At 45.5% G+C, this 23,172-nt stretch overlaps 1 protein-coding gene across 3 annotated transcripts in view; it reads right to left on the bottom strand.

The window, feature by feature from the left end:
• LOC115089116 overlaps positions 1 to 23,172 on the bottom strand; it is a 378,685-nt gene that overhangs the window by 314,573 nt on the left and 40,940 nt on the right. For all 3 annotated transcript variants that reach the window (XM_029597089.1, XM_029597088.1, XM_029597090.1), the window contains exons 3-5: positions 21,907 to 22,073; positions 21,685 to 21,795; positions 14,556 to 14,715 (exon numbers count right to left, since the gene is read on the bottom strand). In XM_029597089.1, the coding sequence (XP_029452949.1) occupies positions 14,556 to 14,715; positions 21,685 to 21,795; positions 21,907 to 22,073 (438 nt within the window). The remainder of the gene's footprint in view (positions 1 to 14,555; positions 14,716 to 21,684; positions 21,796 to 21,906; positions 22,074 to 23,172) is intronic.

Raw genomic sequence — 23,172 nt, 5'->3', positions numbered from 1 at the left:
GATCTTAAAATCTACGTGCGGGCATAGATTTGTTCGCGCTGCCGTGCGCATGCTATAAAATCCGGGCTCGGCGTGCACAAGGGGGTGCACACATGTGCACCTTGCATGTGCCGAGCCCGAGGGGAGCCCCGATGGCTTTCCTCGTTCCCTCCAAGGCCGATCCGAAATCGGAGAGGCCTTGGAGGGAACTTTTTTTCTGCCCCCCCCCCCACCTTCCCCTCCCTTCCCCTATCTAACCCCCCCCCAACCCTAACTAAATCCCCCCTACCTTTGCTGCAAAAGTTACGTCTGCCCGTGTTACGCACACATAGCCTTTGAAAATCTGCCCTAGTATGAGCAGTGAGCAAGCAACTTAGAGAGCGACCAGGGAAAGGTTTGTAGTAATCCAATGATTTCCAACCCTGTCCTGGAGGACATCTAGCCAGTCAGGTTTTCAGGATATCCACCATATGGAGGGATGGTTTTCAGGATATCCTCCAATATGGAGGCAGTGCATGCAAATTTATCTCATGCATATTCATTATGGATATCCTGAAAATCTGACTGGATGGGGATCCAGGGTTGGGAATCTCTGTAGTAATCTACTTGAAACAGGTAATTTCCTGCTACCTACACGCACAAGGGATGGACATTTATTTCAAACCAAATTGAAAACATACCAAGTGAGTCAATGTTTGGTTAGGTTCAAGGCAATCAAATTAAATGGGCACAGTCCCTCAAAAATCTAAACCCTTTTCCATTCATTTGCTTTAGTCCCTTTAAAGTCTATGGGGGAAGCACAACAATGCATATTTTGAACTTGAAGCTAGACAGGTCAAAACCAATTGGGGGTGTGACAAAGGAATAGGAGCAATCATTTTCAGCACTTTTTCAACCATTCTGTCCCAGTTGGCAGCTGCACATCATGACCTCATCATTTTTTAGATGAAAGTAAAACTAAGATAATTTTAACAGTCAGCATTTTGTTCAGTCATTCCTCTATTGGATCTCAAAGAGAGAAGGCAGAGATTCTGAAGCTCCTTTCTTCAAAACTTGAGCATGAAAAAAGCAGCAAAAGCAAGAACAGGAAAGCCAAGCAAAGGGGAGGTCCTTCTCCCAAGCTAACACCCCAGCTCCTTCTCCCAGTGAAGTGGCAGGCCAGAAGCCCCCGCCCCTACATCACCAGCAAGCCACAATGGAGAAGAAGGGGTAGTGTTCCACATCACTGTCCCATGGCAAGAGATAGGTAGCATCAAAAGGGATGGCACAGACCACTGGGGATATGATTTCTTTAGATGAACAAGTCCTGCAGATGGTTGAAAACATGGGATTTAATTGGCTGCTGCACATCTTAACCCCAACTTAAAAAGTGCCCTCCAATATTCAGTGCTGTGCCCAAATGCAGGAATTTTGACCAAGGTGGATGGAAATAGCAGCATCCATTTCACCAGTGACATCTGGTCAGTCAGAATACCTTGCACACCTAGCTCTCACTGATAAGCGCACTGGTAGAACCTGGAGGAGGCAGAGCATGCAGCAGCTCTAGCAGGTGTATCCCAGTAAGGTACAGGTGGGCTGTGCTGCACACTTAGGTGATGGATAGAGTTGTACTTTGGCTCATATCTTACATATGATTAGGGGAATAATAAAGGGCTAGTGGCTAGGCAGAAAGCATATGACCACTCCTGGATTCTTTTATTTGAGATTGTGGCAGGAACATGACCAGGGCAGTGAGTGATGGGGGCTACAACTGCAAAAATTGGCACAAATTCCTCACTTAACCAGATCCTTACATGCTGGTCATCTTGTATGGCACATGAATGAAAGCAAGATTTGTATTACTCTATGTTTCTGACACTCTTATATCCTGAAAAGAGATGTTGGTGGCTAGGGTGTTAAAGATGGGAATATCAAAGACAGAGGGACAGTGGGGATGCAGCAGAGGATGACAAACTGGTTAAAGGTAAGAAATATTTATTTATTTATTTATTTATTTAAAATCTTTTATATACCGACATCCGTTTGCACATCGTATCGGTTTACACATAACTTAATAACTTTAGGCATTGCCTTTACATTGAACGGTAACTGTAACTAAGGAACAACGAAACTACTAATTGAACAGAGTAATAAATTACAAGGAACAGTGACATAGAGTTAGGACTAAATGATCAGTTTTCTCAATGGAGAAAGGTAAACAGTGGAGTGCCTCAGGGATCTGTACTGGCACCAGTACTTTTAAAAATATGTATAAATGATCTGGAAAAGGTAATGATGATGTTAAATCACAAGAAGATTGTGAGAAATTACAGAAGGACCTTGCGAGAATGGAAGACTGGGCATCCAAATGGCAATGAAATTTAATGTGGACAAGTGCAAAATGATACACATAGTGAAAAGTAACCCACACTGTAGTTACATGATGTTAGGTTCCATATGAAGAATTTCTAGGCATCATTGTGGACAATACTTTGAAATCCTCAGCTCAGTGTGTGGTGGCAGTCAAAAAAGAAAACAGAATGTTAGGAATCATGAAAGGACTTGAACGGGTAAATGTGAATTGCTTATTTACTCTTTTGGATAATACCAGGAATAGGGGGGCACTCCATGAAGTTAGCAAGTAGAGCATTTAAAACAAATTGGAGAAAATTCTTTTTCACTCAACACATAATTAAGCTCTGGAATTCATTATAGAGGATGTGGTTATGGCAGTTAGTGTAAATGGGTTTATAAAAAGTTGGGATAAGTTTCTGGATAAGTCCATAAACTGCTATTAATCAATAAGAATTAGTAGCTTGGGATCTATTCATTTAATGTTTGGGTACATGCCAGGTATATCTTATGTTCTTATTAGGAAAAGAATGGAGAATAAAACAGAGAATGTCATAATACCTCTGTATTGCTCCATAGTGAGACTATACCTAGAGTACTGTGTGCATTTCAGGTCGCTGTATCTCAAAAAAGATATTGTTGAACTTGAAAAAATACAGAGAAGGGCAAGAAAAATGATAAAGGGAATGGAACAGCTCTCCTATGAGCAAAAGCTAAAGAGTTTAGGGCTATTTAGCTTGGAGATGAGACAGCTGAGGGGGGGATATGATAGAGCTTTATAAAATCATGAGAGCTCATTTAAAACAAATCAAAGAAAATTATTTTTCACTCAGCACATAGTTAAGCTCTGGAATTCATTGCCAGAGGTTGTGGTTACAGCTGTTAGTTTAACTGGGTTTAAAAAAGGTTTGGATAAGTTCCTAGAGAATAAATTCATAAACTGCTATGACGGTAATTAGTAAGCAATAGTAGCTTGTGATCTATCTAATGTTTGGGTACTTGCCAGGTACTTGTGACTTGGATTGGCCACTGTTGGAATCAAGATACTGGGCTTCATCCAACCTTGGTCTGACCCAATATGGCATATCTTATGTTCTTATGTTCATAAGAACTACCCATTTGAGGCAGTGACCCAAGTCTCGTCTGTGCATCCAAGTACTAGGGATGTGAATCGTTTTTTGTCGATTTAAAATATCGTCCGAGATATTTTAAATCGTCAAAAATCGTTAGGGCCATGATACAATACCAATTCCCCCGATTTATCGTCAAAAAATTGTAAATCGGGGGAAGGGGGAGGGCAGGAAAACCGGCACACTAAAACACCCTAAAACCCACCCCCGACCCTTTAAATTAAATCCCCCACCCTCCCGAACCCCCCCCCAAATGCCTTAAATTACCTGGGGGTCCAGCGGCGGTCCGGAATGGCCTCCTGCAATTGAATCGTGTTGTCTTCAGCCGGCGCCATTCTGCGCCGCCATTTTGCAAAATGGCGGCGCAAAATGGCGGCGGCCATAGATCAACACGATTCGACTGCAGGAGGTCATTCCGGACCCCCGCTGGACTTTTGGCAAGTCTTGTGGGGGTCAGGAGGCCCCCCCCAAGCTGGCCAAAAGTCCCTGGGGGTCCAGCGGGGGTCCGGGAGCGATCTCCTGCCGCGAATCATTTTCCGTACGGAAAATGGCGCCAGCAGGAGATCGACTGCAGGAGGTCGTTCAGCTGGGGCCCGGAACCCCCGGAAAACGATTCGCAGCAGGAAATCGCTCCCGGACCCCCGCTGGACCCCCAGGGACTTTTGGCCAGCTTGGGGGGGCCTCCTGACCCCCACAAGACTTGCCAAAAGTCCAGCGGGGGTCCGGAACGACCTCCTGCAGTCGAATCATGTTGGTCTATGGCCGCTGCCATTTTGCGCCGCCATTTTGCAAAATGGCGGCGCAGAATGGCGCCGGCTGAAGACAACACGATTCAATTGCAGGAGACCGTTCCGGACCGCCACTGGACCCCCAGGTAATTTAAGACATTTGGGGGGGGGGTTCGGGAGAGTGGGGGATTTAATTTAAAGGGTCGGGTGGGTTTTAGGGTGTTTTAGTGTGCCGGTTTTCCTGCCCTCCCCCTTCCCCCAATTTAGCTACGGACCGCCGCTGGACCCCCAGGTAATTTAAGGCATTTGGGGGGGGGGGGGTTCGGGAGGGTGGGGGATTTAATTTAAAGGCTCGGGGGTGGGTTTTAGGGTGTTTTAGTGTGCCGGTTTTCCTGCCCTCCCCCTTCCCCCGATTTAGCTACGGACCGCCGCTGGACCCCCAGGTAATTTAAGGCATTTGGGGGGGGGTTCGGGAGGGTGGGGGATTTAATTTAAAGGGTCGGGGGTGGGTTTTAGGGGGTTTTAGTGTGCCGGTTCACGATTTTAACGATTTTCACGATACTCTAAACACCCAAACGGCGACGATACGATTCCCTCCCCCTCCCAGCCGAAATCGATCATTAAGACGATCGAGGACACGATTCACATCTCTATTGGAAACAGAATGCTGGCTTGATGGACCCTTGGTCTGACCCAGTATGGCATATCTTATGTTCTTATGTTATGTTCTTATGAATGGGTAAATGTGAATTGGTTATTTACTCTTTCAAAAAAATATAAAGAAGACTAAGGGTCACACTATGAAGTTAGTAACTAACACATTTAAAACAAATCGGAGAAAATTCTTTTTCACTCATGGCTGAATTTTCAAATGCCGGCACGAGCAAAAACCGGGAGATACGTGCGTGGCCAGGCTGAGTACATTTTTAAAAAGGCCCAGTCATGCACGTATCTCCCAGTACATGCTGTTGGAGTCATTTTTTGTTACTTTTGCTGAGGATGAATATATAGAGGATAGGCTGTATTGATTCAGAATTTTCACCCAGACACAAACTAGTTTGAAGGCTACAGGCCAGTCTCTGAGTGAACTCCTGTTTACTGTCTTGCACTGTGAAATGTTTACGAACAGGCAAGAGTCTGTTTATTTAGTTATTCCACTAAGTCTATGATGAGAAAACGAGCAATTAACTTATACTAAAGCCTAAGTGAGAAAGTGAAGACCACACAGCTGTGTCTGAAATTTGATAAGAACTCAGAGGGAGGGAACATCACTTTTTCCACAAGCATGTGTAGTGAATAAGGAGAGACAGTGAGAAAGAGAGGGGAGAGAGAGCCCTGGACGTGGTGGTACGGCTGATCCTTTGGAAATGTAAATTTTTTATATCTATGTAGTAATTGTTATTATCTACCATTACTTCTTCTATACAATCTGATTTTATTTGTTCTATCCTCCTATTGCTCAAATACTTACTTTCTTACCTGGAACCGCGATGTACTGAGTCAAGGTTTATGTGTGGCTCTTTGTGTTGGGAATTAGCTCCTGGGTTGAAGCCCCCAGGTATAATCCCAGTAATTGCGTGTGTTAATATGAGATTAACCCCCAGGTCAGAGCCCCTGGGCAAGGTACACGGTCTGAACCTGTAACACATGCAGAAGTGCTGGGCTGCTCAAAAGGGGTGGACCAAGGAGTCTGGGTGGGGTAGGGGCAGGGTGGGGTTGGGTTGGGGCCAACCAGGACAGCGGACATTAGGCCTTGTCCCGGGGAAGTGCATGCCTGCAGCCAGCTGGCTCGCTGAACCTTCTTCACTTGCCAAGATGAAGTAAATTCTACAACAAAAAAAATTCTTAATAGAGGGGAGTTAGGGGTCAGGTAGGAGAGGGGAAAAGAGAGGGGATAGGGAAGTTTCCTCCCAGTCCGCTTCTTAATTGGAATGGACTGGGAGGGAACTGGGTTAGGCCTGATCATGTCACCGCACGGTTTTTACTAAAATTTCCCCTTTGGGCGCACGAGTTGCCATCCGCACGCATATGCGCGCACCGTTCTAAAATCGGGCACACCTGTGTTCAGGTAGCAAATTTTATAACATGCATACACCGACGTGCGCATGTTATAAAATCGGCACATCCATGTGCTCATGCCTGGAACCGCACACATGTTTGAAAATCTACCTATCAATGCACAATTAAGCTCTGGAATTCATTGGCAGAGGATGTGGTAAAGGCAGTTATCATAGCTTGGTTTAAAAAATGTTTGGATAGTTTGCTGGAGGAGAAGTCCATAAACTATTATTAACCAGACAGACTTGGGGGAAAGCCACTACATATCATTGGGTGTTAGCAGCATGGGATCTATCTACTGTTTGGGATCTTGTTAGATACTTGTGACCTGGATTGGCCATTGTCAGAAACAAGGGCTTGATATACTGGCAATTCTTATCTTCTTATGTTCTAATGAGCTCCTCCCACAGTAATATCAGCATCAACAGCACCCTGAAAGCTACCAGTCCTCTCCCACCTATATCTGAAACCCTCTATGGCCACCACACATGGGCTCTCCTGCCAAAGGCCAAAATTTCAGTGGTTAGCAACTGAGATTGAGCATTCCTCACTCTCCCCCTCCCCTTCATTGCCCTTCCCCTCAAAACAAAATAGACCCATGCACAAATTGCAGTCATGTGGTATCTTGGAGAGATCATAGAGGTCATGGACACACTAGGCACACAAGGCCAGGATCTAGCTGGACCTCACCAACCAACTCTCCTAGTGAACAGGTATTCTCAACAGCAGGAGGCATTGTGAGTCCACATCATTCACAGCTGGCACCAGGGTTGGTAGAAAAGTTAGGTTTCCTTAAGAAAAACCTCCTTCTGCTGAATTTCCATGTAAATGGCAGGAGGACTAAACCAGTGCCCATACGTTTTGGCCTCCGTGCTTTGCTGTGCTGTTGCCAGTTGCCATTCTTACTGCCACTGCCCAGCCTGTTGCTTCTCTTATGGGTCAGTGCCTGGCATCTTCCTCCTGCCCTGCCTCTTTCCTGGTTATACTGGGGTGTTCTGTGCTCCCCCTCCCCCAAAAAATGAAAACTTTTCCTTTCACCTTCTCCTCTGGATGCCTTGGGATCTTGCTACCATCTGGCCTATTCCTCATGCCCTGGCTATCATCTGGATCAGCACTTCACTGTGTTGTTGCGCCATTGTTGTCCAATCTGCTCCTCCTGCCCTGCCTTTCTTTTGGCTCAGTGCCTTGCTGTGTTGATGCCACTCATTTTGCTGCCTCATTCTGCACTCTGTGCCTGGGTGGGGGGGGGGGCACTCTATGCCTTACCTCTCAGTCTTTGGGTACCTTTAAGTCTTCATTGTTGCATGTCCCCATTGTGGCAGACCCGTGACTGGGCCTACTCACCTCCGGCACCCGGCTCCCGGACCCGGCCCCTCCTTCCTGGTGGCGGTGGCTAGCCGCTTGCGCTCCTGCACTCCCGCTGCCTCATCGGTCTCTCTCTGTCCCTCTGTGGGCTCCTCTTGCTCTCCCTGTTCTTCCACAGACTCCTCCAGTTCCCAGTGGGTCTCCCCACATGTGCCGCGGGGAGTCGCCACCGTCCAGCGGCCTGCTTCCTCTTAGGCGCTAGCGCGCTTCTTCCACTTTTAAAGGAGCCATGGCTGGAATCCTACCTGCATCCCGAGATGATGACATTATCGGGCCCTGCTACTTAAGGCAGGGCCAGCCACTCATTCCTTGCCTTGGCAACAGGTCTCCACGCTTGATGTATGCTCGTTGCTTGTCCTAGTTCCTGACTTCATTCCTGGTCCCAGTTCCTGACTCCGTTCCTGGTTCCTCCCTAGCCTTGCTTGGATTGACATTGGCTTTGACCTTTGCTACGTTTGGACCACACTCAGGACTGACTATTGACTTTGATCCTTGCTACATTTGGACAATGCTCAGGATTGATTATTGGCTTTGACCTCTGCTTCGTTGGAACTATGCTCAGGACTGATTACTGGCTTTGACCCTTGCTTCGTTGGAACTATGCTCAGGACTGATTCCTGTCCTTGGCTCTCACTCCACTGTACCTCGACTAGCTCTGCCGCCTGCCCAACTCCAGCCTGTTCCTGACCATGCCTTCGGTATCTCCTTGGACTTGGCCCTGTTAGGCTCCGGCCTTCTGCTGCCTGGGTGTCACCTACTCTTGTTTCTGGCCCATCCTTGGCACCAGGGCTTCTGGATCCCTGTCTTGTCCGGACCTGCTTTGGTCCCTCCAGTACCTCTGCTGGTCCCTGGCTACCTGCTTCAACATCCACTGGGATTCATCTGATGGAGGTCTGCCTAAGACCAGCCTTCCCCAGCACCATTGCGAGGAACGTGGGCTGGTAATGGCAAAGCTCCAGTTGGTCAACATCCACTGGGATTCATCTGACGGAGGTCCGCCTAAGACCAGCCTGCCCCAGCACCATTGCGAGGAACGTGGGCTGGTAATGGCAAAGCTCCAGTCGGTCTCTGTTTCCTAGTCTGCTCCACCTCCCGATGGTAGTGACCCGTGGGGCTTGCCCTACGGGTAGCGTCAACCCCACCTCGGGCCAAGGGTCCACCACCAGCGCAACGTTCATGCTACTGTTTGAATTGTTTCTCTCCTTTCACAGTGATTGGGGTTCTTCATGCCATTATTGTGGATGCCCCCTGCCTGTCTTTTGGTCCTTGTGGTGTTTCTGCCCTTGTTTGTGTTATTTTGCCCTTCTCATGATGCCTTGGGGTCTTCGTAATGCTGTTGGTGCCACTTTTCCTCATTCAGGGACGGTAAATTTCAAACCAGTGCAAGAGCATACATTTGCGCTTGTTCGTCGGCCTGATCCTAGGGACGCAGCTATTTTACAATTTGCACGCATATATGCACGCATGGTATAAAATAGCCCGGCCACGAAATTTTAAGTGGCCGCACGCATGGGCGCACAAATCCACTTCTATCGTGTAAGGTTCAAGTCCTTCCTGTCTAACAGACACTTCAAGGTAAAGATAAACAACAAAGAATCACATCCGGTCCTCTCCAACCAGGGAGTCCCCCAAGGTTCCTCCCTCTCTCCGACCCTCTTCAACATTTACCTTCTCCCGCTCTGCCATCTACTCAACAATCTAAAGCTAACTCATTACCTCTACGCAGACGACGTACAAATTCTCATCCCGATCACAGAATCCCTACATAAAACTATGACACACTGGAACAATTGCTTGCAATTAATCAATCACCTGCTCTCTAGTCTTAACCTAGTCCTTAACAACAACAAGACGGAGACCCTAATCATCTCACAAGATGACAACATCGGGCTTCTCAACCCAACTGGCACCCTCCTATCAACCATACCAAAATTAAATCAATTTCCTTATGTGAGAAATCTGGGAGTCATGCTTGACAACCAACTAAACTTAAAAAAATTTGTAAACACCACCACCAAGGACTGTTTCTACAAGCTGCAAGTCCTTAGAAAGCTGAAACCACTACTTCACTTCAACGATTTTGGGATGCTACTACAATCTATCATCCTATCCAAGATCAACTACTGCAACTCTCTCCTGCTTGGGCTCCCGGCCTGCACCATCAAACCTCTCCAGATGGTTCAGAACTCCGCAGCCAGAATTCTTACCAACACCAACAAAAAAGAACACATCACCCCCATCCTTAAGAACCTCCACTGGCTGCCCATTAAATACAGGATCCTCTTTAAAGCTCTCATAATTATCCATAAAGCCACGCACAACATCTCCCCGCTCCACCTCAGCTCCCAACTACGTCCTCATACATCAACCAGACCTATCAGAGGAGCATACAAAGGCACATTCTATGCTCCCCCAGCAAAATCATCCCTTAGGAAACGCGCCATATCTACAGCAGGCCCCACATAGTGCAACGCGCTCCCTCCAGACATCCGACAAGAACCATGCCACTCGTTTTTCAGAAAGAAACTCAAAACTTGGCTCTTCTGTCAAGCTTTTCCAGGAACATAAGCCCCTTGCCCGCATCCAGCTTGCTCGTTCCTCTGATCATTCTTACTGGCTGATCTAATTAAGGTCGTTCTAGGCACGATGTACCCTTCTAGTTTTCACTGACGTACGTTATTGATTGTCACCCTCACAAGCTGTATTTTTTCTCTACTCCCCATTACATTATACAGATTACTTTATACAGGTAACTGTTTGATTGGTTTTATGGACCAATCCATAACTTAGCTAGAATAGTTTCCCTCTTCCAAGTTTCATGTACCCATTGTTCCATGTACCGCCTCCGGGTGAATTCATTTCTCTGTTTTATTGTTTCAATGTAAACCAATGTGATTTGTATTTCATTCAGGAACACCGGTATATAAAAATTAAAAAATAAACAAATAAATAAATAAATAAGTTGGGGGATTTTAAAAGGGGCATGCGTCCATGCCATTCCCAGTTTCACCAGTTCTCACACTAGTGCACCCATTTAAAAGTTAAATCCTCCAAATCCCCCTGGTTTGGTAGCCTACACTCCCCCCAGTTACCCTAGAGCCTCAGAAAATGGTTTGATCCTTTTATTTCATAACTTAGGTGTTATCCATAGGAGAAGTAAAGTTACGCAGCAGGAAACCACAGTGAGCACCGCGGAGTGTGTGTATTTAAACGTACATCTCTTGGGCAGGCCCTGAAATGCCCACGTCCCATTCAGATCACCCCTTTATGGAAACTTTTGAGATGTGTGCGTCATAGCAATTTCACATGCATATGGGTGTTTTTTTAAAAATACAATTGGTGTGTATAAGGCCGACTTCTTCACGCATCCCCTTATTTCAATGCACGTCGGGTTTCTAAAATTCATCGATTAGTGTCTTGCAGTGCTGTTCCCTCTGCTACTGATGCCTGCCTTCAAGTTTCATAAAACTTGGATAGAAAACACCAGTGTTAGAGCCCAAAATAGGATGCATTGCTTCCCCCATTGATTTTAATGGAAATGAATAAAATGACAGAATGAAATAAACAAATGAACATGGGAAGTGAAACAAATAAAATGAATGGAAAATGGCAACCAAACCAAAATAATGAACCAAACTGAAATTGTTTCTATGCAGCCCTCTAACAAACGCATTATGTTACCACAATGCAAACTCTCAGGAGCAGAGAAGGGAATCCTTTGTGGGCCAGATAAAGCCAAAATCAACCAATTACATTCAGCAGTGCCTTACTCATAAATTATCTCTATTAGTTGCTTTACATTCATTAGTTATATTTTTTAAGGAATAAAATTGTTTCCAATCTTTGCTGTTTCTGCTTTAATTCTCGGTCTCAGCATTTTTATTTATTTTTTTCTCATTCTCCAGTCGTGTCTCTTACCGTTTTGTTTTCCTCTCTCTCACTCTCTCTCTCTGGTGCCCTCTTTTTTTTTTTGCTTTGGATTTGTCTCGTCCTCTTTCTTTGTGCTTTTGCTCCTCAACAGTGATATGCAGACAAACGTTTTTGTTTCTGTTCATTTTTTTCATGCTGTGGGGTCTTTTTCAGTTCATTTCAATGTCTATTTTGCAGAACTTAAATAAATATTTAAAAAGATCCACCAAAACAAAAAATTGAAGCCAACCTACCACTGCATTCTGGGTTGTTCCAGGGCTATTCTAGCCCCTCTGAACCCCACTTCTTGCCAATATTCTGGGGCTGGGGCCTACCTGGCTAGGCTGAGCCAAGCCCAACTGGGGACTCCCAGATCTCTCTGCTCCCCATGTCCCTCAAATTATCTGGGTTCAGGGACGTCCTCAACACCCACTTACCTCATCAGTGGGGTCTGGCATGAGGAAAGGGGCAGAAGTGATCGCTGTTCAATCCTGCCCCTGCCAGAGTCTCTTGAAAAAAGGGCACAGCCATCCCTGAGACTGAAACCAAAGTGACATCAAAATGGCACCAGGCTCAGGCCTAGATGACACCATTGACCTGTACCAGTGCAGAAACAGCTGCACAAGAAAATGGCACTGGCAAGCCCTGACACCAGTGCCATTTTGACATCACTTTAGCGCCCGCCTCAGCTGGTATCATTTTTAAAGAGATTCCAGCATGGTTAGAAACGTATAGGAATCACTTTGCCCTTTTCTTCATGTCAGATCCCCCCCCCCCCCCCCCCCCCCCCCCCATGGAACAGAAGCCAAGGAGGTTCCCGGCCCTGACTTAATGGGGGTCAGAGAGATCCAGAGAGGCCCCAGTTTGACTTGGCTCGGCTCAGCCCATCTGAGTAGGCCTCAGCCACTGCCCCAGAACTGGAATATTGGCGTAGGGTAAGAGGACAGTGGAGGGTAGCTGAGGGTGGCAGGGCTGCATTTTTTTTTTTAATGTCTCGGGAAATAGGGTTCACTAATTGATAACAGAGCACACTATTTGCTGAAACAAAAGCACCCAGAAATGAATGGGGCTTTTGGCACTGGTACAGATTCATTTTATTTGAAACAAACCAAATGAAAAATGCCCATTTCTGGTTTAGATTCCTTATTTGATTCAAATGATTGTGTATCCCTAGTTTATTTTAATTCCTTTTTTGCTTATGCTCTCTCCCTCCTTTCTCTTCCTCCACTTTCTTCCTGAATACTTTTGGTCCATTTCCCTCCCAGCTGGGTTCTGTCTCTTTTGCTGCCCCCCTTTTCTTTTCCATCTTCCTCCATTATTCTTTCCATTCCCTTCACTTTGTGCTTTCTCTCCTGCCCATTCTCATCCCTGCCTTTTCCATCTGTTTCTCTCTTCCTCCTTCATGCCTTACCTTCTGCATTCAGGCCCCCTTCTCATGCCTCCTGAGATGACTTTCTTTATCCACCTTCTTTCCAGGCACTGCTGCATCTTTCTCCTCCTCCAGCACTCACTTTTCCCACCGGGACTTTTACAGTCTCGCCCCTATCCTACTACACTCATCATCCTCCCCCCCCCCCCCCACCCCACCCTGCTCCCCGCTACCACCACCACCACCTCTTCTCTGTACTGCGTCCACTCTCCTCCCACCCAGCCAAAATGGCAACTCTTCAGAAGAGGAAGAGACCAGTCCTCCATTTCCTACAACACATGGCTCTCCCAGGGAAGGGAAGGATATGGGTTAGCCCTCCCTTCTGTTGCAGTGAGAGACAATGGAGTGAGGTAAAAGAAAATAACTGATTTACGGGGAAGGGGGAGGGAGAGAGGCAGAGGACCAGTGGTAATAGAAGCAGTGCTCCAGGGGAGGGTAGAGGGCAGCAGAGAATCAACTGCCAGAACCAGATGTTCAGGGAAAGGGGTGGGAGGTGGGAGAGGATCAGCTGATAGCTCTCCTTCCTGGGTTAATGCAGACTGCAGAGGCAGTTCTTTTGGAAGGAGGGAGGGGACTTTCAGGCAGAGGTGGATCACAGCCCACCTCTCATCTTTCCCTCCCTCGAATAGAAGGCGGCAGTATTGCTTGGAAATCAGAGAAGTAAAGGTGTGATGGATCCACAGATCCTTCTTCTCTCCTCAACCACACTGAACTTGACTGATAATGCATCAGTCCCTGGGCAGAGAGAGGTGAAGTATCTCCAAACTTCCCTACACCTCTTATTGGCTCATGCCCAGGCCCAGATTCCCAACTAGGCAAAGTAGATACATGCCTAAGAGCACCAAGCGGGCAGGGGCACCACCCTTACTGTTCCCTACCGAAGGAGACCTTTAATTTTCAGTGAGACACAGCCACTTCCCCACACCCTTCACCTAACCTCCAGCTTTGCCGAACGTTCTGACTCTGCTGAAGCTCAGACAGGGCCCGTCACCCATCCCTGCCTAGAGGCGCCATGTCGGTAAATTCAGCCCTGCCTGTTTCTGAGCATGGACCTCTGTGTCAATGCCTAGCATCGCCTCCGCTGACATTCCTGATTGTTGAGCAACCTGTGATGATTGATGCATCTTCTATAATTTAGTCAAATCGCTTTCCAAACCCATTTATACTACCGATTGCCTCAACAGTATGCTGTGGCGAAGAATTCTTTATCTAAAGCAGTGGTTCCCAATCCTCTCCTGGAGAACCCCCAGCCAGTCAGGTTTCCAGGATAACCACAATGAATATGCAAGAGATGAATTTATCCTGAAAATCTGAAGGGCTGGGGGTCTTCCAAGGACAAGTTTGGGAACCTCTGATCTAAAGAACATATACTCTACAATCTGTCTCAATTCATCCAAACTATTTCTGTATCATGCCACAATTCCCTTAATAGGAATTTTCAAATTTACTCTGTATTTAATGATAACAAGTACAGATAAAGTTTACAGTCAGATTGAAAATGATTTTTCTTCAAATAACAAGGTAAGACTGAAAAAATAATTCTCCATTGTTCCAAAATACTGAACTTGGGCTTGTTTGCTCTACTTTGCAATATTTGCAGAGAGAAAGCCATGACAGATACTGCACCTGGAAATGGTTGAAAATCCATCTTGTCAGTCGGTGGACTCAGAATTTGTCCGATGGATGAATGAGGTTTACTGGATAATTCTTCTAAAGTGGCTATTAGAGATAAAGTTGATTCTGGTTCTGGCTCCTTTTTCTCCGCAGGTGGAATCTTGGGAGTCCACTGTCAAAACATATATATTACAATAAGATTCATCATGAAGACACTTCATTTTATTTATTGCTCATATTCCACTGGGGCTTATCCTAGCTATCATTAAAGGCACAGAAAGATCAACCATGAAAACAAAAGGGCATTCAGTGTTTAGGGATTCAATAAAGCAAATCTTAACTAGGATGAAGCTCGACCAGATAATACCCTTTATTCCTTGCTTAATAAAGATGCTTTTTTTTTTAATTTTCCTGAGGCACTCAAAGGGAGATAGTCCTTTTTGAATCAGGCCCTCCCATGGGCCTGATGTACTAAGCTTTTTCCCATACACTAAAGCTTTTCTCTCATTTTATGTCTGCAGGATAAGAACTTGATGAATCTGGATTTTAATGCAGGGTAGGGAAAGCCTTCTGTACAGCTGCCTTGCTATTCCTTTTCCATTCATCAGCAAGGTGAAATCTGACAACCACCTGGAAAATCAACTGGAAAGTCATCAATCCAACTTTGACAATTTGCTATAAAAAAAAGAAAAAAGAAAAAAAACAACTTTATCATTTGGTATTAAATTGCATATGTGAATGAAAGAGAGAACTAGAAACTTGCCGTTATTGGAAGTGTCTCAGTCTGGATGGATAATCTCAGGACTAGGCATTTTAATTCATCATGCGCTAACTGTAAACATTATAAATTGAATTCAGCGCTTATTTATTTATTTATTTCCTTATCAGGCTTATGGTCTGCTTATGATGTGGATAGCCATAACTCTCACTTTCTCTTATTTTTTTCTCTCCTTCCCTCTTGCTCTCTCCTTCCAGTGACAGTCATTTACAGTTTTGCACCACCTGAGACATTTGATGATTCCATCAAAAGTTGCCAGTTGGCACCACGTAAGTCCATGAAGGCTGATCTGCTTCCTACAGCAACCTGCATCAGAACCACTGCCCAAAGAACCTACAGGGGTGCCAGGGACTCTAAAGAGCCAGCAGCACAGTGTGGCTAACCTGACACATGATACTATCATTGCCTGCTCCAAAGCCTTTTTGTCTGGGACCTCTAGGACACTGATGTTTTCTCTACTGCAGCACCCAGCAGTGACCAACTGATAAAAAGGGAAGTAGTAGCTAATTATCAAAAAAAGAGAGAAGGGAATGTAGGGCGGTATCCCACGTTTTACCACTGAATCACCAAAAATGAATCATAATAGCCAAGGAAGTGACCAGACCAGCGTGCTGGCAGGCCCCAAATACTGTCACAGCAAGAGAGAGAATTTACCCAGGTGAACTTTAAAACAGCACTGTCTGAATGGAAAATGAAGACTTTGCCCTGATACACTGAAGGATACCTTATCAAGATGTGCCTGTTTGCACAACAACTTAAGTCCATAAGCAGGAGTCATGGATGGAACCAAGCAGTCAGAGGTCACAAAGACCCCCCCCCCACACACACACACACACACACACACTCTTGGAAGAGGGGGGGAGGGCAGTTGGAAATGGAGAGAAATGCTGACACTGGCAGACAGCTTGGCATACTGATGTGGCAGTTCTCCTCCCAAACAAATGGGGAGAGAGAACAAGACCTGAGGGCGGCAGGACCCCTCCCAAAGTAATGAGGAGGGGGAAAAGACTTGCAATGCGGCAAAAGACCCTTCACCCACTACATGTTATGCATGAGATTATGCATATTTATCAGCTGGAAAGTTTAAGACGGGGGGGGGGGGGGGACAAAGAAAGAAAACAAAAGGAGCATAAACCCAAAAAGCAAAGGACCCCCTGGGGAAGCAAACCCTGAGGGGAGCGAATCCAGAGAACATCCCTGAAAAGAAAGAAGAACCTGAAGCAGACTAGCAGCCCTGCTATCGAGGAGGAAGAAGACCTGGTGTGGAGAGAGGAGACCCTTGCTCAGGTAAGGAGAATGACACAGAGACTGAAATGGTGAGGGGTGAGAGCCAGCCCCAGACAGCCCGACAAGTACTAGAGTCAGAAGCCCATCTCCTTCCCAGACAGCTGCCAGCTCTACCAGTGCCAAACCCAGGAAGCAAGTTTTTCCCCCACACACATTCTCCAGACCTCCAACCAGAGTCTGTTTCAGAGGTAAACAGAGGACTATTGCCTGAAGTGGTACCAGGGGTAAGTGAGCCATAAGTATTAATAGATTAAGCAGGCTAATGTTTACGGCATGTCTGTTACCACCCATGATATGGAACTTTCTTTAGGGAAAACTGGTGCTTAGTGGCCAGGATGTTAGAGAAGGAAATTGTTATTTTCTAAATGTAAAACCCTGCCAAATCTGATTTTAAAAAAAGCCTATTTCTGAGGAGAATGCACGTTGTCTTTTCCTGCAGTGTTCCCTGCACCCCTAAACTTGCTTAAAGGAAATCCTGACAAGCTCTGACTTATAAAAATGTATCGCAGAATTCTAGTAACCATAACTGATCCTCAACAACATTGGATACATTACAGAGAAAGATGCCTTTTTTTTCTTTTTTAGGCAAAGTTTTATATTTATGGAAGGCACCAGAGAAACAGCACCAGAAACCATAGTCCTTGACGCATATACAGAACAGTCAACAGCAGTGCAAGCTTCTTGACATTGTCTTGTTAATGTGCCTCCACCCTGCTCTGGAGAGATCATCTCTAAACGGATGAAGGTTATTCAGTTTCCATTCCTGAACAGTCTTCGGGCATCTCTATTGAAAGGGCCAAACATGGTGCCAATTAGTGACAAATTGTGATGGTGGGCTTTAGTGACATAGGCATCTTTACCAACACCAGGATTAGAGCAGATGACCTAGAAGTAAAGATAAGACTTTGTAACCATGTACCAAGTTCCTTGTGCTATCCCATCCCTTGGACTCCCTCGTGACATGTACAGTTCTTTTCTTGATCTTTGCTGTTACTTCAGAAGAATAGTCTGCTATCCAGTCTTAAAAGCTCATGTGGAACAGGATATATGTGCAGTTCATATAAGAACATAAGAACATGCCATGCTGGGTCAGACCAACGGTCCATCAAGCCCAGCATCCTGTTTCCAACAATAGCCAATCCAGGCCATAAGAACCTGGCAAGTACCCAAAAACTAAGGGGCGGATTTTAAGAGCCCTGCTCACGTAAATCCGCCCGGATTTACGCGAGCAGGGCCTTGCGGCCGGCGCACCTATTTTCCATAGGCCTGCCGGCGCGCGCAGAGCCCCGGGACTCGCGTAAGTCCCGGGGTTTTTCGAGGGGGGCGTGTCAGGGGCAGGGCCGATCGGCACGGCGTTTTGGGGGTAGGACGTGGCGTTTCGAGGGCGGGCCCGGGGGCGTGGTTTCGGCCCGGGGCGGTCCGGGGGCATGGCCGCGCCCTCCAGAACCGCCCCCAGGTCGCGTCTCGGTGGGCTAGCGGCCCGCTGGTGCGCGGGGATTTACTTCTCCCTCCGGGAGGCGCAAATCCCCCAACAAAGGTAGGCCTTGGAGGGAACGGAGGCAGGCTGCGCGGCTCGGTGCGCGCCGGCTGCACAAAATCGGCAGCCTTGCGTGCGCCGATCCTGGATTTTAGCAGATACGCGTGGCTACGCGCGTATCTACTAAAATCCAGCGTACTTTTGTTTGCGCCTGGTGCGCCAACAAAAGTACGCGAAGGCACACTTTTTTAAAATCTACCCCTAAGTCTATTCCATGTTACCGTTGCTAGTAATAGGAGACTTAGGAGTGGCTATTTTCTAAGTCAACTTAATTAATAGCAGGTAATGGACTTCTCCTCCAAGAACTTATCCAATCCTTTTTTAAACACAGCTACACTAACTGCACTAACCACATCCTCTGGCAAAAAATTCCAGAGTTTAATTGTGCGTTGAGTAAAAAAGAACTTTCTCCAATTAGTTTTAAATGTGCCACATGCTAAATTCATGGAGTGCTTCCTAGTCTTTCTATTATCCGAAAGAGTAAATAACCAATTCACATCTACCCGTTCTAGACCTCTCATGATTTTAAAAAGTAATACACCCTGCAAACAATCCACTTCCAAAAATGTAAATTTCTTCCTATTCTGAACACCTACAATTTTCTGAGGAGCCGATATAATAAGACCCGCACTGAAATCAACGCTATTTTTCTGCTCGTGGCAAAAACGAGTGGCTGCACAGGATGTAATAATAGAGAAGTATGCTACTGAGATATCACAGAAAATCCACGCAGAGGTGAATACACGCGCCATTATACATGTAAAACCATGCACTCAAGGTCCTATGTAGCAACCCACGCAGAAAACCCACCGGTATGTAGAGACCCGCAATTAATTATTATCGGGACGAAAGCCTTTCCCTTTCAAGACAGTTAGTGGTCCAGGGTGGAACTAAAGGTGGGACTCCTCTCTGGCTCTCCTCAAAACTGCCTTCTTTCAGCCTCTTCTCTCTCTCTGACTTTATGCCACACTGTAAGGCTTCTGCCGCTCTTCGGCTGACCCGCAAAATGTACCGTACCGTAGTATCAGAAAAAAGTGAACATCAGCCAGTATTACACTAGAACTGCACAGACACACACCCTCACCATTGCCAGCAAAGAGAAAAATGGTCTGTCTGACAGGCGCTTTAATTTAACTCCTGCCCTGACCCAGGGGATAAAACATCTGCTTAAAAAACCCTGCACTAACCGTTCTCCCTTCTAGAGCAGCTCCCTACATAGCTGCAAATGGATAGTTGCCTCTTTTACGTGCCAGTGGCATGCATTCGTGTAAAACCTGCCATTGGGTTTTTAGCGCAGGCTTGTGTGCGCATTTTTGCTGCACTGAAAACATTATTGCATACATGCGTAAAGTCAGCATACCCATGCAAAAACTCAAGGCAGCCTGAGCACGGCTTATTACATCAGCCCGAGTGCCTAAAAAAGAAAATGATTCCATGGTGGGAACCCTATACAACGAGACTATTTACAGACAAGAAAGAACAATGAGAATCTCTCTCATTTGACTGAGACAGTGAGCTCTCTCATCTTTTTCACTGCATTATTTTAATCTTCATATTGACTGTCTTTGATAGTTATGTGTCATCTACTTGTACACAGACAACTAATAAATAATTTGTTTTCTTCATACAACTGGATTCTTTATAGATTGTGATATCATTTATTGAGTCAACACTCAACACAATGAAAAGCTGTTGTACATGAGCTCTTTAGATCATACAACACTTTTCCTCAGATTATTTTTCTTGTGTAAAGACAAAGTAGAACATTTGTTTCATATTTCTTGCTCAGATAATTAAACGGTGGGAGTCAGTTACCTGGCTGAAGTGTTCACACATTTATATATTAGAGATGTGCAGGAAAAAAAATGTTGTTTTCGGTTTATTTTTGGGAGGTTTTTTTCCCCATGAATTTAGGTTCATGGAATGTTTTGATTTGTTTCATTTGTGTGAAAAAAATGAATCACCCGAAAACTGCCAAAAATATGAACATAGGGCCTCCCAAGGCCTCCCACCCACCCGGAAAAATACCGGGACTAGGATCCCTCCGGCCCCCACTTACTCAGTTCAGTGGGGACCCACTGGTGAAGCCTCAGCCTTGTGCAGTCCAAGGACGTGGTAGGTCGTTGTGATTTGGCCTATGTACGGAAGATGCTTCAGCCTATACTGGAGCACAAGCCCAGGCTTGATGCCATGGCCCACCCAAAAGCTGGGTCCCAATGCCAGGGCCTCTACCCAAACCAAGGCCCAGGTCCTGATACCTTGGCTTCGGCCTAGGTCCAGGCCAAAGCCTTGGCTTTGCATAGGCTGAGGCCATGGTAGGTCACTGCAACCTCGGCCTTGGCCTACTGAAAGCCAATGCCTTGGCCTAGGCTGAAGCCCAGACTTAGGCCTGATGCTACAGCCTGGCACGGTAGCTGGGTTCCAACACCAGGGCCTCAGTCCCAACTGAGGCCTGATGCCAGGGACTAGCCTGGAGACTGGGTCCCAACAGCTGTGCTTTGGCCTAGGGTCAGCCCAGGCCCCGAGCCCAGGCCTTGGAGCAAGTCTGACATCCTCTTTTTTTATTCTTCCACTAAAGCTGTCTGTTGGAGTTGATGTACAGCATTGTATGGAGTTGATGTACAGCATTGTATGGAACTGATGTACAGCATTGTATGGAATAAATAAAAATGGTGTGGTCTGGGTCAGGCTGGGCCCCAGCATTGGGCCTGGGTCTGGGCTGAGGCCACAGCATGGTGACCTAGCCTCCCAGCTGGGATGCAGCATTAGGCTTGAGCCCGGGCCCCAGCCTAGGCCAAGGCCGAGATATTGGGACCCGGCCTCCAGACCAGGTCCCAATATTGTACATGAGTCCAGGCCAAGGCCCAGGTGTCAGGACCTGGCCTTCAAGCTGAACCCCAGCATTGGGCCTGGATCTGAGCTAAAGCCTTGGCATTGGAACCTAGACTCTGGGCCAGGAAATGGCATTGACCCAAGCCTAGAATGAGACTCCAGCATTGCCCTTGGGCTTAGGCCGCATCCCCTGCTTTAGGCCTCAGCCTATACCCTAGGTGAGTCCCTGGCTTTGGGCCTGGGCCTAGACCTAGACCTAGGCCCAAGCCCAATGCATTTATTTAAAACAATGCAACAAATAAGGCTTGTTTCATTTGGGGAGCTCCAATTCATTTCAGGGCCCTCCCAAATGATACAAATCTGCCTTATTTGTCGCATTTTGCACATTTATTTAAACAAATGCATATCCCTATTATACATTACTTCTTAATTAATTATATTTCTGAATACATCATTGATATCTTTCCTCTGTACAAAGCATAGAATAATCAACCAAATGGAGAACTGGATAAAGCTAACCTAAACAAGAGATAAATTCCGATGTTGTTCTAACTGTGCTGTCTGAAACTGAAAAATAGTTTCTCGATATTATGAAGTTGGTTAAAACAGAGAAAGCTTGGACTTCATTTGTTGAATGGGATTGATGATCCAGAGAACATCCCTTATTTGAAATGTGTTTATGAGACTATCAGAAACCAGATGTATACCTTGAAAGGGATGGAACAGACTATTTTGTCATCAGAATGCTGCAGCTGGCTGTGTCGCTCCCAAGTGAACCAGATATCATGCGTTATAAGTTTCCACAACAAGCCAAGCACCTGGGGATACATTAGATACTAGATCTCAGGACACAAAATGAACTTCAGCTTCAAGAATACAGAAACAGTTGGAACTTCAGCTTCAGGGCTGGACAAATGCGCCATACATACGTGTTGTGGTTTTTCCTGAGCAATGCTGTGGAAGTCAATGTAGGTGTTTTCTCTAATGACATCATGTTTTTTTATTTCTTCCACAAACCATTCCACTCTGTTGAGGATTTGTGTTCCACTCAATCCTTCCAAAATCTTCATTTTCGTTTGATTTCTTCCTGTCAAACCTAATCAGGAAAATGTAAAAAGAATCTGATGGTTGTTCAGAACAGGCAAGCAATTTGGCGGAATTGAGGTTTTTTTAATTGACCTGGTAATGAAGTGCCAACAAATATAACCCCTGGCCTAGTAAATCAAAGAGCTAAAATGCAGTGATTCCCAATTTGATAAACTTCTCTTCATTAATATATCAAAGTGGGGTACAATAAAATAAAGTGCAAATAATAAACAGAGTACACAAGGTCATAATAACAAATCAACACTAATATACAGTACATAAAAACAATATATACCATAACCATCCAAACACATCTGTTTTCAGGGTAACCAAAATTTTATAGAATAATCTTTTCTTAGGCCAAACATATGCAAATATATCTCATAACTATTCACTGTAGATATTCTGAAAACCAGATCTGTCTGGGGGCATCTGGGACTTTTGGGAAATACTATTATTTCACAATATTTGTAAACTTTTCTTAAAATCTGAAATATTGGCTGCTATAAGTTGACTCCCTGCAGAAAATCAGTGATTCTGTTATTACTGCTATTTACATAGGTCCCTATGTTGTCTTGAAAGTTCGTATGCCACAGTATCTTTGGATAATTCTTAAATTGGTCCAAAGAAAAATATCACAACATATAAAGAAAATCAAAGACATATTGCTATCAGAACTCGCATTTAGTAACTCAAGAATCAACTCCCATTATTTTTATTTTTGATGAAATTATTATTCATTTTTAATTATCTAAAAGACATCCAAAGAGTTGAGGTTAACCAAACAAATGACACTAGATGTCCTCTGTGCCATCACATTCTGGCAACAAAAAAAAAAAAACTGCCCGAGGTTCCACCAGAGCTTCCTCAAGGCAGCAGAAGTAAGTGTGTCCTAGTAGCAAGACCTCCAAGCTGTATCTGCCCTTGAGGAGATGTGGAGGACACAACCTGAAGGTCTTGCCGCTGGGATTAGAATGGGTAAGAATGAGAAGCTTCCTGCAAGAGCAGGGGAAGAATGAACCTCTTGTAAAGTCCTAAATTGTCTCTGTATCCAAGTTGGCAGGTGAAGCACCTATGTAGCAAAATAAGATAGGATACTCCAACAGACC

Source organism: Rhinatrema bivittatum, chromosome 4 (genome assembly GCF_901001135.1).
Source record: "Rhinatrema bivittatum chromosome 4, aRhiBiv1.1, whole genome shotgun sequence".
NCBI classification, from domain to species: domain Eukaryota; kingdom Metazoa; phylum Chordata; class Amphibia; order Gymnophiona; family Rhinatrematidae; genus Rhinatrema; species Rhinatrema bivittatum.
This window is presented reverse-complemented; position numbering and strand designations above follow the sequence as displayed.